Below are 15373 nucleotides of genomic sequence, written 5' to 3'. Positions count from 1 at the left end.
AACTTTCACATCAGGGGTAAGAATTTTGACTCCAAATGTATGTACATAATACTCACTGGACATTTTTGAATGAACATTGCATGTATTTGCATCAGGCTCTAGATGGTGCTATAGAACAGCATATGGTGTGCATCTAACTGCATCTGATTTGTTTTGTCTGTATACTCTTTAATTTAAACACACCTGCGCAGACGTTGAGTTTGAGGTTTTCTGCGATCTGGCTGATAGCAGTGAAGTCTGCAGTGTAGAAGAAGTGTTTCTCAACAGGATCAGATGCAATCTCTCTCAGCTCATCCTCTACGGCTTTACCCACTCCAACTGCATACATGGTGATTCCTGGAATACACAAAGCACAACGAAAGCTCAAGAAAACAGAGGTGTATTAAATTGGGTGTATGTTTTTCTTCTTCTTTAGTAAAAATGCCATTAGGAAGATAATTAAACCTCAGAAACCTTCATATCTGATTATGCAATACACACACATTGTAATTTATCAAATTACTTCATTCATTCATTCTCTTTTTTCGGCTTAGTTCCTTTATTAATCTGGGGTTGCCACAGCGAAATGAACCTCCAACTTATCCAGCATTTGTTTTACACAGCGGATGCCCTTCCAGCTGCACCCCACCACTGGGAAACACCCATACACACTCATTGACACACACACACATACACTACAGCCAATTTAGCTTACCCAATTCACCTATAGCGCATGTCTTTGGACTTGTGGGGGAAACCGAAGCACGGGAAGAACATGCAAACTCCACATAGAAATGCCAACTGACCCAGCCGAGGCTTGAACCAGCGACCTTCTTACTGTAAGATCATGCTACCCACTGCGTAATATTTTAATGAGGAATTTATCAAATAACTTTATCAAATTAATTGTTTTAAAACAAAAAATCTTAGAAACTTTATTGTATAAATTGCTTATTTATAATAAAAAATTACATAAAAGACTAAAATGTTGATAATTTTTTAGAAATAATGGAAGAAATGTCCAGTCTTTTCTACAATCAAATTACAAAATATTAAAATATCACATTTAAAAATATAAAAATTACTAAAATGTTTACAAACTAAAAGATAAAAAGCTAGACAAAACTAGATTGTGAATTTAATTCAAATTTTATAAATGATCAGCTATTTTTATTTTATTTTAAAACATTACAATTGGAGCAAAAAATGCAAAGATCATTCATTCATTTTCCTTGGCTTATTTAGAAGGGGTCGCCACAGCTTAATGAACCGCCAACCTATACAGCATATGTTTTACACAGCGGATGCCCTTGTGGCTGCATCCTAATACCTAATACACCCATACACTATCATTCACACACATACACTACAGACAATTTAGTTTATTCAATTCACTTAAAGAGCATGTCCTTGGACTGTTGGGGCAACCGGAGCACCCGGAGGAAACCTACAAAAACATGGGGAGAACATGAAAACTCCACACAGAAATGCCAACTGGCCCAGCCAGCACTTGAACCAGCGACAGTGCTAACCACTGAGCCACCGTGCCAGCCAGAAATGCAATGTTTTCCATCTAAAATCTATATTATTTACAGCTTTTCTGTGACTGCTTATTCAGTAAAAAGTTAGTAAGAAAATTATTAACCTTCATGGTAAAACATGGTCAAATTATATTTTAAATTATAATGTGTTTGTATTAGATATCTACTAATGTTTTGGACATTTTGGACAGTTAAGGACACATAGACACACCAAAGTATTTGTATATGTCTACAATATATCTTCTTGCTATTTAAGAAACTAATTAATATTACAAATTATTCAAACAATACAAAAATTTGTCAAAACGTAAAAATAGTTTCTTTTTATCAGTTATAGCTTTAAAAAAACATATAATTTTTTATTAATATTTGTTTTTTCCAAAATGTTTGTATCTTCTGTGAATGTATTAATTTATTTATTTTTTAAGATACAATACTTCACCCAAACATGAAAATTATAGTAATAGTGATTAATCACATGTACCTGCTATATGGTTAGGGTCAGAATGCGGGCAAAGTTTAGAGTTAGCTGCATGTATGAATAAATAATTCTAATTATTAACGTAAGTACATATCCAATATACACTTGAAGTCAAAATTATTAACCCTCCTATGAATTATTTTTTTCTACTTCAAATATTTCCTAAATGATGTTTAACAGAGTAAGGAATTTTTCACAGTATTTCCTATAATATTTTTTCTTCTGGAGAAAGTCTTATTTGTTTTGTTTTACTAGAATAAAAGCTGTTTTTAATTTTTTTAAACCATTTTAAGGTCAATATTATTAGCCCCCTTAAGCAATATTTGTGTTCGATAGTCTACAGAACAAACCATCATTATAGAATGACTTGCCTAATTACCCTAACCTGCCTAGTTAACCTAATTAACCCAGTTAAGCCTTTAAATGTCACTTTAAGCTGAATATTAGTATCTTGAAAAATATCTAGTCAAATATTATTTACTGTCATCATGGCAAAGATAAAATAAATCAGTTATTAGAAATGAGTTATTAAAACTGTTATGTTTAGAAATGTGTTGAAAAAATCTTCTCTCCGTTAAACAGAAATATACAGGGGAGTAATAATTCAGAAGGGCTAACAATTCTGACTTCAACTGTACATAACATGGACACCTTAAAATAAAGAGTTTCCTTAAATGACTCCTTTACATACCTGCTTCCTTGGCTTTCTTGGCCCAGTCCTGAATATCATCCTGTGAGCGTCCATCAGTGAACACCAGGCCGACGCGCGGGATGTTTTTCTCAGCGGGACGGGCTCCTTCGGCCTCAGAGAAGCTGTTCTCCACCATGTGTTTGAGGGCTAGACCCGTCATGGTGCCCTTCTCCATGTACTCCACATTCATCACGGCCTTCTTGATCTCGTCTTTGCTGTGGTACATGCTGAGCGGGAACTCGGTGCGCACGCGGCTGGAGTACTGGACGAGTCCCACACGCGTGCCTTTAGCAGAGACGTCCAGCTGATCCACCACCTGGTTCACAAACTGCTTGACCAGCTCGAAATTCTGCGGCCGGACGCTCTTGGAGCCGTCGATGAGCAGGACCAGGTCGATGTTGGAGGTTCGACAGGCTTGGAGAAATCAACAGAAATGTATTTTAATGTTTTTTTTTTTAATTGATCATTTTCTGAATAGAATAATTCACCCAAACATGAAAATTCTGTCATCATTAATTTAGGTCACACTTTAATCTGAGGTGCACTTGTTACTTATTTAAGTACTTATAATAGTGATTAATGATGTGTACCTGGTATATAGCTAGGGTCAGAATGTGGGTTTAGATTAATTTTTGTTTATATTGTTATTTAGTTGCAGTTTTTATTTATAAAACTGATGTCTAGTTTATTTATTTTTTTGGTGCTGCTGCTGCTTTTTAATTATTTTTATGTCCCACTTTATTCTAATGGACAATTCATGCTACTAACAAACCATTAACTAAGACTTTTAGGTAAAGTAAGGAGAAATGGTCATGCCCAACTGAGTCTGGTTTCTCTCAAGGTTTTTTAATACTTCACTTTCGCCAATTGGTTAAGTTTTTTCCTCGCCGCTGTCGCCACTAGCTTGCATGGTTCGGGATCTGTAGAGCTGTGCATCGATGGATTTGCTCTTCAGTGCTTGAACTCTCAGTAGTGATTATTAAATCACACTGAACTGAGCTAAACTGAACTGAACTTAAACACTGAAAACTGAACTACACTGTTTAAATTTACTATGATCTTCTATGTGAAGCTGCTTTGACACAATCTATAAAAGCGCTATACAAATAAAGGTGAATTGAATTGAATTGAATTAGCTACTTATTAGTAGTTAGTAAAGTATTAGTTGGGTTTAGGATTACGTAGGATTGGGAATGTAACATTAGATCATACTTTAGAAGTGCTAATAAAAAATATTAAAGTGTAAATATCTTAATAATATGCAGGTAATAAGCAAGTCGTATATGGTGTGAATTGTTACTTAAACTGTTACCAATTTGAGTTGGTTTTACTACAATATATTTTAAGAAATGTCTGAAGAAATGTCTTTTTTTACAATAACAAAATATGTACAATTATAATAAATAAAATTTCTTTACAAGAAAGTGTTTTTCAACTACTTTATATTTCTGTATAACATATTAATTATATATAAATTATATATTTATTTCAATTAGTTATCTGCTGTTTCTTTGTTGTCAACTTTTAATTCTGAATATTTTCCAGTTAGACCTGTGTACAAAACCTAAAAGCCTAGTCTAAGGAATTTGATATTTGGAATGAATGTCTCGAAAGAATTCAAGACTTCTCAATATCTGAGGCACAGGTTGATACCATTTAAAGTAATTCACAGATTGTACTATTCCAAAACTGAACTAAGCAAAATATTTGATTCTGTTTCCCCTGTTTGTGATAGATGCAAATCTGAAGGGGGTTCTTTATTACACGATTTGAAAATTGGAGACAAAGGAGGTTGAGCCAGATCAGTAGCTATGTTTCCATCCCAAAATGCGAATGAACTTTATGCGCAAAACTGGATTATCGCATAAAAGACGTGCGAATAAAGCAGCGTTTCCATCCAACGAGTAAAAGCGAACAAAACCGTCACTTCCTGATTAACTGGCGCCAAATATCAACAGTAAAAACTGAATTTACTGCGGTAGGAGTAGCTGCGTCAATCTTTGCTTCATATAATAAATGACTTGCGCCTCAGAAGGCAATCCTGACACGCAGTGAACACGCGGTGGTGTTTGAAGGTGTCAGATGCGGAGCAGAGACGCTCTTGATTCTGGTGGCCATTAATATAATAACACTAATACTTAAACGGTGAGGCGTTTTAGACTGACCAAAACAACAGTTCAGATGGTTTATAGTGTGCTCAGCCTGCTGGTTTGTCCATTTACGCACATTTTAATCATCACATGATCTCTTATAACAAAATCACATGACCTTTTTTAATGCGCATACTGAAATTTGTGCGGTCAAAGTGTTTCCATCGTAGTTTGTACGCATATTTTATTATTGAATAAAGAGTTTATCCGAATCAGTTATGCACATAAGCTTTTTATGCGCATTTTCAAAATGTATGCGCATCATGGCATTTCCATTAACCGTTTTTTATGCGCATATGCAAAATGCGCATAAAAATAGGTGGATGGAAACATAGCTACTGTCTTGCAATTCTTGGATATTCTGAGACAATACTATATTCTGAGACACTTTTAAAATCCCCACAACATCCTCTTTTGATGGGACTTATTCTAGCAAAAAATACATATTTTTCTCCATTGCCTCTCCATGTTTCAATGTACGGATGGGTGAATTGTTTCAAGTCATTCAGCTCGAGATTATATGTTTCTCTGAACTAAAATCAAAATTTTGATACCTTAATCATTCATTAATTTTCCTTCAGCCTAGTCCCTTATTTATTAAGGGTCGCCACAGCAGAATGAACCGCCAACTATTCTGGCATATGTTTATGTAGCGGATGCCGTTCCAGCCGCAACCAAGTACTGGGAAACAGCCATACACTTTTGCATTCACACAGCCACTTATTATTCAATTTCCCTATAGCCTATGTGTTTGGACTGTGGGGGAAACCGGAGCACCGGGAGGAAACAAAACATGGAGAGAACATGCAACCCTTAACACAGAAATGCCAACTGGCCCAGCCGAGGCTCGAACCAGCAACCTTCTTGCTGTGAGGCAACAGTGCTAACCACTGACCTACCGTGCCGCCCTGATACCTTAATCATAAACTGTAATTTTGCTCCTTGACTTATTTTGTTTTGTTCCCAGAATCTTGTCGAGCATTATTCTTTCCCCTTTTAAGCAACATTTATGATCAAAATTCTCTATGTAAGTGAAAAAATCAGAATGTAAGTGAGTCTGCATTACTTCCACAGCTCTTGCCGTCATCCTGCAGCACGTGACCCTCAGGACAGATGCAGTGGTAGGATCCTGGAGTACTCACACACTGGTACTCGCAACCATGCTCAACTGTGTTGCATAAGTTATCCGCTGCAGGACACACAAGGAGACGTCAGTAATCATTTAAACAGTAAAAAAATAATTCATTTCAGCAAGCATGCATGAAATTAATCAATATGACATTCATATTTCAGAAATATCAATAGTATTAACAAATAAATGTTCCTTGAGCATCAAATCAGCCTATTAGAATGATTCCTGGATGATTCCTGATCACGTGACACTGAAGAATGAAGTAATGATGATGTAAACTCAACTTTGCATCTCATAAATATTCATTCATTCATTTTCCTTCGGCGTACTCCCTTATTTATTAGGGGTAGCCACAGCGGAATAATATTTATTTTATGTAATAATATTTCAGTTTTTTTATTTTGAGCAGTCTTACATTGTAAAAAAAATGACAAAAAGTCAAATGTTTTATGTTACTTTTACTTATTTTAATAAGTTAATCAGGTTTCAACTACATTTTTTAAGTTATACAAATTTTTCTTAATATTTTTAGTCAGTTTGATTGATATAAGTTATTGAGATGACTAGAAAAAATTATTTGATTCAACTAAAAAAAAATAAGGCAGCAAGAATGTTTTTTTACAGTGTAGTGAGGCTTAAGAGACTCAAAGAGATGAAAAAATTCCCTCTTAACGGCAGTTTACAATACATACTTTTTAAATAAATCAAGTCTAACTGCATTTTCATACCGTAATCGACAGAAATGTTTTTGGGTCTAATTGAAAAACCTACAAGAACAATAACATATAGCTGAAGTCAAAATGATTAGCCCTCCTGTGAAATTGTAGTTCTTTGAAAAATATTTTCCTACCGTTGCTTAACAGAGATTGTTTTCAACACATTTTTATTAGAAACTAATATCTAATAACTAATTTATTTTGTCTTTGCTATGATGGCAAGATTTTGCAAGATGCCAATATTCAGCTTAAATTGCAATTTAAATGCCTAACATGCTTATTATGGCAAGTTAGGATAATAATTTTTTTTTATATAAATATTGCTTGAGGGGGCTAATAATATTGACCTTAAAATAGTAAAACAAAAATAAAAAGCTTCAGCTTTTATTCTAGCTGAAATAAAACAAATAAGACTTTCTCCAGAAGAAAAAAATATTATAGAAATTACTGTGAAAAATTCCTTGCTCTGTTAAACAGGACTTACTGTAAAAATAAGCACTAATCATTTTGACGTCAACCATACATGCAAATAAAACAGCTATGCATTTTGTCTATAACACTGGTAAGAATACTGAGAGGAAGTGACTAAGCTCCTTAAAGCAAATATCCAGAGCTTCAGGTGAACTTCAAAAAAAAAAAGATAAATGACACACTTGATATTTTCTGTTCAAGGCCAAGGTCTGGGAAGGCCATCAGACTGAAAGAGGGGGCGATTCACTTCCGCAACATCTGATTTTGAGCAGTTTTTAAGAGTTTAGGCCAAGTTAACCATACTGTGTTGAGAAATCTAAGCATAGTTTGGGAGCCCATTATTTTTATGAGGTGAAGTAATCCAATAATCACCTTAAAAGCTAATAAATTATCTAATCGCATATGACATGAAAGTAAAACAAAATAATAATGAAGCTTCTTAAAATGCAGTTTTATATATATATATAATTTTTTTTAATTCATTTTAAGGTCAATATTATTAGCCCCTTTAAGCTAATTTTTTTTCTCAATATTCTACAGAACAAACTATCGTTATACAATAATTGCCTACTTACCCTAACCTGCCTAGTTGACCTAATTAACATAATTAAGCCTTTAAATGTCACTTTAAGCTGTAGAGAAGTGTCTTGAAAAATATCTAGTCAAATATTATTTACTGTCATCATGGCAAAGAAAAATAAATCAGCGTTTAGAAATGAGTTATTAAAACTATTATGTTTAGAAATGTGTTGAAAAAAATCTGCTCTCCGTTAAAAAAAATTGTGGAAAAAAATAAGCAGGGGGGCTAATAATTCAGACTTTAACTGTATATATAGTTGAAGTCAGAATTATTAGCCCCCCTTTGATTTGTTTTTTCTTTTTTTAAATATTCCCCAAATGATGTTTAACAGAGCAAGGAAATTTTCACAGTATGTCTGATAATATTTTTTCTTCTGGAGAAAGTCTTGTTTGTTTTATTTTGGCTAGAATAAAAGCAGTTTAAAATTTTTTATGAACCATTTAAAGGTCAATATTATTAGCCCCTTTAAGCTATATTTTTTTCTATAGCCTACAGAACAAACCATCATTATACACTAACTTGCCTAATTAGCCTAACCTGCCTAGTTAACCTAATTAACCTAGTTAAGCCTTTAAATGTCACTTTAAGCTGTATAAAAGTGTCTTGAAAAATCTTCTCTCCTTTAAACAAAAATTAGGGAAAAAATAAACAGGGGGGCTAATAATTCTGACTTCAACTGTATATATATATATATATATATATATATATATATATATATATATATGATATAACATCTACTTCACAATATTGTTACACAATTGACTTTTAAGGTTCTGCTTTTCAATACACAATATTGTCCTTTTAAAATAGCATCAAATAGCCTTGTGAAAACAGTACATACACTGGCAGGTCTTTCCATCCTCCTGAAGAGTGTATCCTTCATTGCAGCGACAGAAGAAGCCATTGAGCACACTAACACAGTGATGATCACAACTGTGATTCCCAAAGGAGCAGTAATCGATCACTAAGAGTCAAAAACAATGGTGAAGAAGCAAACAATGTGGAACTGAAATAAAGATGACACTGACTGTGACTGTAAATGTACCCATTCCACACAGAAATCTAATATATACAAATTACATATAAGACATGAGTTCATACAACATATAACATATGTTGTATATGCAACATACACTTATGGGCCACTTTATTAGGTACACCTGTCCAACTGCTTGTTAACACAAATTTCTAATCAGCCAATCACATGGCAGCAATGCATTTAGGCATGTAGACATGGTCTAAACAATCTGCTGCAGTTCAAACCGAGCATCAGAATGGGGAAGAAAGGTGATTTAAGTGACTTTGAATGTGGCATGGTGGCATTTCAACTGCTGATCTACTTGGATTTTCATGCACAACCATCTCTAGGGTTTACAGAGAATGGTCTAAAATAGAGAAAATATCCAGTTCTGTGGTCGCAAATGCCTTGTTGAAGCCAGAGGACAGAGGAGAATGGCCAGACTGGAGAATGGCTGATGGAAAAGCAACAGTAACTCAAATAACCACTCGTTACAACCGAGGTCTGCAGAAGACCATCTCTGAATGCACAACACAGTGAACCTTGAGGATTGGCTACAGCAGCAGAAGACCACACCAGGTGCCACTCCTTTCAGCACCCGTAAGAACAGGAAACGTTCCCTGGTCTGATAAGTCTCGATTTCTGCTGCAACATTCGGATGGTAGAGTCAGAATTTGGCATGAGCAAGATGAAAGCATGGATCCATCCTGCCATGTATCAACGGTTCAGGCTGGTGGTGGTGGTGTAATGGTGTGGGGGATATTTTCTTGGCCCACTTTGGGCCCATTAGTACCAATTGAGCATCGTGTCAACGCCACAGCCTACCTGAGTATTATTGCTGACCATGTCCATTCCTTTATGACCACAGTGTACCCATCTTCTGATGGCTACATCCAGCAGGATAACGCGTCATGTCATAAAGCGAGAATTATCTCAGACTGGTTTCTTGAACATGACAATGACTTCACTTTACTCAAATGGCCTCCACAGTCACCAGGCTTAATCCAATAGAGCACCTTTGGGATGTGGTGGAACAGGAGATTCGCATCATGGATGTGCAGCAGACAAATCTGCAGCAACTGCGTAATGCTATCATGTCAATATGGACCAAAATCTCTGAGAAATATTTCCAGTAGCTTTTAGAATGTATGCCTTGAAGGATTAAGGCAGTTCTGAGGGCAAAATGGGGTCCAACCCGGTACTAGTAAGGTGTACCTAATAAACTGTCCGGTGGGTGTATATTTCAAAACATTGCCAGACGGGCCATTTATATACAGTAAAGCCCGAAATTATTCATAACCCTGGCAAGTTCTGACTTTAAGGTTTTGTTGAAATGTAAATAAAATCTTTTTTTCACTATATATATATATATATATATATATATATACATCAACATTCTTGTACATACTAAATATGACATATTTTTTATATGTGAAATCCAAATGAACTTGTGTGTTATAAAGTATATCTATTTTGCATATACTGCCATATATCAAACTTCTATATAGGGTAATACAGCCATTTTTCTTCCAGCAAAACTAGAAACCATCAGATATTTAATTTATAACTGCTTGAATAAATTCTAAAACAAAAGGCAAAACAAAAAAACTATGATAATAAAATATATATATAGATTACTTTCCCATTATAAATAAGCATTAGGCAACTGTCCGTTAAAAAGCAAATACAGCAAGCAAGATGCAAACAAGAAAACCAAGCAAAATGTGGGAATCATGCATTATACAAAACTAATTATATGTCAACCAGTTATTCTCACTAACTTGTACAGGTCTTCTTGTCCTCATTGAGGGTGTATCCGTCCTTACAACGGCAGTGAAAACCGTTGAGGACACTCACACACTCATGCTCACAGCTATCATTCCCAAATGAACAGTAGTCAATCACTGGAAACAGAACAGCAGATTTTAGAAGAGCATCAATACACAATCCTCAAAAGGATGCACAGACAAGCACCCGTCTTTAGTTTCTGTATTAGAGGAAGTAGAATGTTAGCAGTTGAACCAGCTGGTCGAAAAATAAATAAATAAAATAAATAAATAAATAAATATATATATATATGTATATATATATATATATATATATACATACATACATACATACACCTAAAATGTAGAGCTTTTAATGTAAAATGTTGTGTTTGTGGTGTGTTTTGGGGTGAGATCTAACCCTGCTGTTCACCAGCAAAACCTATGGAAGCCGATTTCCACCTCATAAAACATGCATTTGTGACTTTTGTTCACAATATATCAGCCGCCATATTGGTATCGGCTAATAAATGCTTATTCTTATAATTATCTGCATTAGTCTGATATTAAATCAGTTAACCCACTTCAGGTGATTTAGAGAAGTTTTTGCTATAGGAAAGACAGTAGTCAGAATGTGAGATTTTCAGTGTGAAAAAAAAAAAGAAAAAATCAGATTTGCAGTTTGTAAAGAATTTTGCAAAGTTTGATAATAAAATCTGTCATCCACTGCATTTGTATTTCCTCAAATTTATATGAAAGTTTAAATTTATATTTAGTTTACATTTTGCTTTGCTTCCAATTATGGAGTTATTGGTTTAGATATTGGCCAGAAGTTCAAATCAATATAATTGCAAAAAAATTGTGTACCTCATTTATTTCAAATACTCACCGAGACTGCATTCATTTGATCAGAGATATAAAGTAAACTGTAATGTTGTGAAATACTATTACAATTTAAAGATGTTTACATACAGTTTTCTGTTGGAGTATTTTTTAAATGATTTGCTGCTCCAAAAACATTTCTTATTATCAATGTTGAAACTCAAGGTGCTTAGTATTTTTGGTGGATTATTAAAAAGTCAAAATAAGAGCATGTAATTTAAATGGATGTAACAATTAAAAAGTATTTACTTCAATTAGCTTAATGCATCCTGGTAAAAAAAAAAGTTTTTTTGTTGTCATATCTACCTTTTGAATGCGACGGTATATCTATTTCACATTTACTTATAATCAAACGATTACATTGCTCCCACTTTTTATTACAATAAGTGTCCTTAATTACTATGTAAATGCCCTATATTACTATTTATTTTGTAAATACGTGTTTTTAAATTGTACTTAAAATCATCTGCATATAATCACACCTGTAATTAATTTCGGTTTAATTTAAGGTGACATGTTCCATGCACTTATAGTAAGCAAGTGCTATTTAAAGTAAGGAATTATTATCAATTTTATTATTAGTAGTAGTTGTAGTAGTAGGAGTAGTAGTAGTAGTAGTAGTAGTAGTAGTAGTAGTAGTAATTACAATGAATTATGCATAATTACATGAACTAACCACAAACCTATCCCTATTCCAACCCCAACCATACATGTCATTAATATTAAGTAGTTAAATAAAGCTATAAGTATGTCAACATAAAATAGTGTAACTTTGATTTCTGTAATTCCCTTGCAGCTTAACCCTCCATTAAACCCAAGCGCACCACCGAACCTGTCCCTAACCTTACCCATATCCAACCTCAAAATCATCAGAAATGTTTATTCATCAGTCTATTGTATAGTATTTCAGAAGTGATTATTCATCAGAAGTGTTGTCCTTTACAATATCAATTCAATAAGTATATTGTACTTATTTTCTGATGTAAATACAGAGTAGTTACACTGTAAAAAGCAACTCGTTGCAATACTTTTAAAAAAAAGTGAGTAAACCTGTTGCCTTAAATGCAACAAGTTGATTTTACCTTTAAAAAAGTCTGTAAACCTACTGACTTAACTTTTATAATTGTGCACATAGTTTGTTTACTTAATACAGAAATTATAAGGCAATGGGTTTGCTCTCTTTTTTAAAATAAAGTCAACTAATCGCTTTTTTCAGTGTAGGAACGCTTAATATAAAGAGAAACCAGTGTATTTTTTACTCTGATGTGTAAATGGGCTTCCATAAAAGCTACCAAAAGCAACTTGTCCATAATATGAATGTGTGTGTAGTTCAATGTGTCGCCCTCACTAACTTTTGCAGGTCTTGAGGTCGCCATTGAGTGAGTATCCTTCATTACAGCGGCAGTTAAAGCCTTTGAGCACACTAACACACTGGTGCTCGCAGCTATCATTCCCAAATGAACAGTAGTCGATCACTGAAATGGGCAGAGAGAAGCAGAGAAGTTTAGTGGCCAAAGTTGTTGGAAAAAGGGCTAAATGTTTTGCAGGTGGAAGAAGCACAGAAAGGAAACATGCTATTATGTTTATTTCTCTTCTGAGATGTGACTGTTTTATGGATTTGGAGTGGAGAATGGATTCGTAAACAGTGATAAAAGTTTTTGGTTTATCAAGCTAAGGTTATGGATACGATCTGTGGGCAGATTTAGGAGTATGTGTGTGTGGCTTTCACTAACTTGTACAGGTCTTCTTGTCATCGTTGAGTGAGTATCCATCCTTACAAATGCAGTGAAAGCCTTTGAGCACACTGACACACTCATGCTCGCAGCTATCGTTCCCAAACGAGCAGTAGTCGATCACTAGATTAGATTAATTAGATGGAATTAAGGACATGACCAAACATATTACTCTTTTACACAAATATCCTGTGTGAATTTTCAGTGAACAGTGAACTTATGCACAACTCATATTAAAGGGATAGTTCACCCAACAATTAACTTTTTCCATCCAAGATGTACAATCTCAGAAATAAAGATACAAAATCTGTCACTGATGTTGTACCTTTTCAAAAGGTAGATATTTTTTCCTAACAGGTCCTTAAAGGTACATATCAATACCTAAAAAAGTACAAATGTGTACTTCACAGTACCTTAAAAATACAGAAGTGAACCTTAAAGGTACACAAGTGTACCCTTAAGGTACTAATGTCCATCTGTAAAGTACAAAAATGCACCTTTTGAAATGGTACCACCCCAGTGACAGAACGTTTTACATTTATTTCTAAGAGTGTAGATGCCTTTCTTTGTTCAGTAAAACACTCCAGAAGATTTTAAGCTGAATCTGTGGTCCTGGTGGATTTTTATAATGGCAGTCAATGGTGACAGTCTACTGAGATTAAAAATAAACAAATACAAAGAAGCCTAAATCAATCTTGATGACACACCGAGGTCTTGTGAAGTGAAACGATTAGTCAGATTTCAACGATTAGTGTAAGAAATTTAACAGTATTTACAATATTATTAGCTTTAATCCACAGCCTGGTCAAACAGGTCTCAGCGCATGTGCGAATGTGGTCCAATTGAAGTCCCGTCTCTTTCATGACGAGTGCATTATCAGACTAAAATCTCCATATCAATATAATCGCAAGTGTATAGTTGAAGAATTATTTAACCCCCTGAATTATTTATTGTTTATTTAAAATTGTTTATTTTTTCCCCAATTTCTGTTTAATGGAGAGTTATTTCTAATAACTGATTTATTTTATTGTTGCCTAATTAACTAAGTTAATTAGGTTAACTAGGCAGGTTAGGGTAATTTGGCAAGTTATTTTATAACGATGGTTTGTTCTGTAGACTATCAAAAAAAATATAGCTTAAAGGAGCTAAAAATTTTTACCTTAAATTTTTATAAAACACTGCTTTTATTCTAGCCGAAATAAAACAAACGAGACTTTCTCCAGAAGAAAAAAATATTATCAGTCATACTGTAAAAATTTTCTTGCTCTGTTAAACATCATTTGAGAAATATTTTTTTTTTAATTCAAAGGGGGTTTAAAAATTCTGATTTTAACTGTATATCCAAAAATGTGTATATGCAAGAATGCACATGGGAACGCGTTTGGATGGGAGGTCAGGAAGGATCACAGATTCAGCTAAAAATGTTCTTTAATGTACTACTGAAGAAAAAAGGGCACCTACATCTAGGCATGGGCCGGTATAAGATTCTGATGGTATGATAACCTTGGATAAAAATATCACATAATATTTGACTGTCAGTGAATATGTTCACATCCATATACAGTTGAAGTCAGAATTATTAGCCCCCCTTTGAATTTTTTTTTAAATTTTTTGTAAATATTTCCCAAATGATGTTTAACAGAGCAAGACAATTTTCACAGTATGTCTGATAATATTGTTTCTTCAGGAGATAGTCTTATTTGATTTATTTTGGCTAGAATAAAAGCAGTTTTTAATTTTTTAAAACCCATTTTAAGCTCAAAATTATTAGCCTATTTTATTACCAATTTTTTTCGATAGTCTACAGAATAAACCATTAATATACAATAACTTGCCTACTTACCCTATTCTGCCTAGTTAATGTAATTAACCTAGTTAAGCCTTTAAATGTCACTTTAAGCTGTATAGAAGTGTCTTGAAAAATATCTAGTAAAATATTATTTACTGTCATCATGGTAAAGATAAAATAAATCAGTTATTAGAAATGAGTTATTAAAACTATTATGTTTAGAAATGTGGTGAAAAAAATCTTTTCTCCCCTAAACAGAAATTGGGGGGGGGGGGGGGGGGGCAAATAATTCAGGCGGGCTAATAATTGTGACTTCAAATGTATATGTGTCTGTCACACCATTGCTTTTGATTATTTTCACCATCTTTTGACTGAATAATATGTAGGTTAGTCTATGCTTCATACAGCGATTTTCGTTTCGTAGGCATTGCATTTAATTACAGA

At 33.9% G+C, this 15373-nt stretch overlaps 1 protein-coding gene across 9 annotated transcripts in view; it reads right to left on the bottom strand.

The window, feature by feature from the left end:
* The window catches only part of matn4 (matrilin 4), a 53918-nt gene that overhangs the window by 7637 nt on the left and 30908 nt on the right, over positions 1 to 15373 (bottom strand). For 3 of the 9 annotated variants that reach the window (XM_056460554.1, XM_056460551.1, XM_056460553.1), the window contains 7 exons: positions 13141 to 13263; positions 12760 to 12882; positions 10541 to 10663; positions 8583 to 8705; positions 5909 to 6031; positions 2693 to 3106; positions 184 to 336 (listed from right to left, as the gene is read on the bottom strand). In XM_056460554.1, the coding sequence (XP_056316529.1) occupies positions 184 to 336; positions 2693 to 3106; positions 5909 to 6031; positions 8583 to 8705; positions 10541 to 10663; positions 12760 to 12882; positions 13141 to 13263 (1182 nt within the window). The remainder of the gene's footprint in view (positions 1 to 183; positions 337 to 2692; positions 3107 to 5908; positions 6032 to 8582; positions 8706 to 10540; positions 10664 to 12759; positions 12883 to 13140; positions 13264 to 15373) is intronic. The other 6 variants (XM_056460555.1, XM_056460556.1, XM_056460557.1 and 3 more) reach the window with 4 other exon arrangements.

Source organism: Danio aesculapii, chromosome 6 (genome assembly GCF_903798145.1).
Source record: "Danio aesculapii chromosome 6, fDanAes4.1, whole genome shotgun sequence".
Classification (NCBI taxonomy): domain Eukaryota; kingdom Metazoa; phylum Chordata; class Actinopteri; order Cypriniformes; family Danionidae; genus Danio; species Danio aesculapii.
This window is presented reverse-complemented; position numbering and strand designations above follow the sequence as displayed.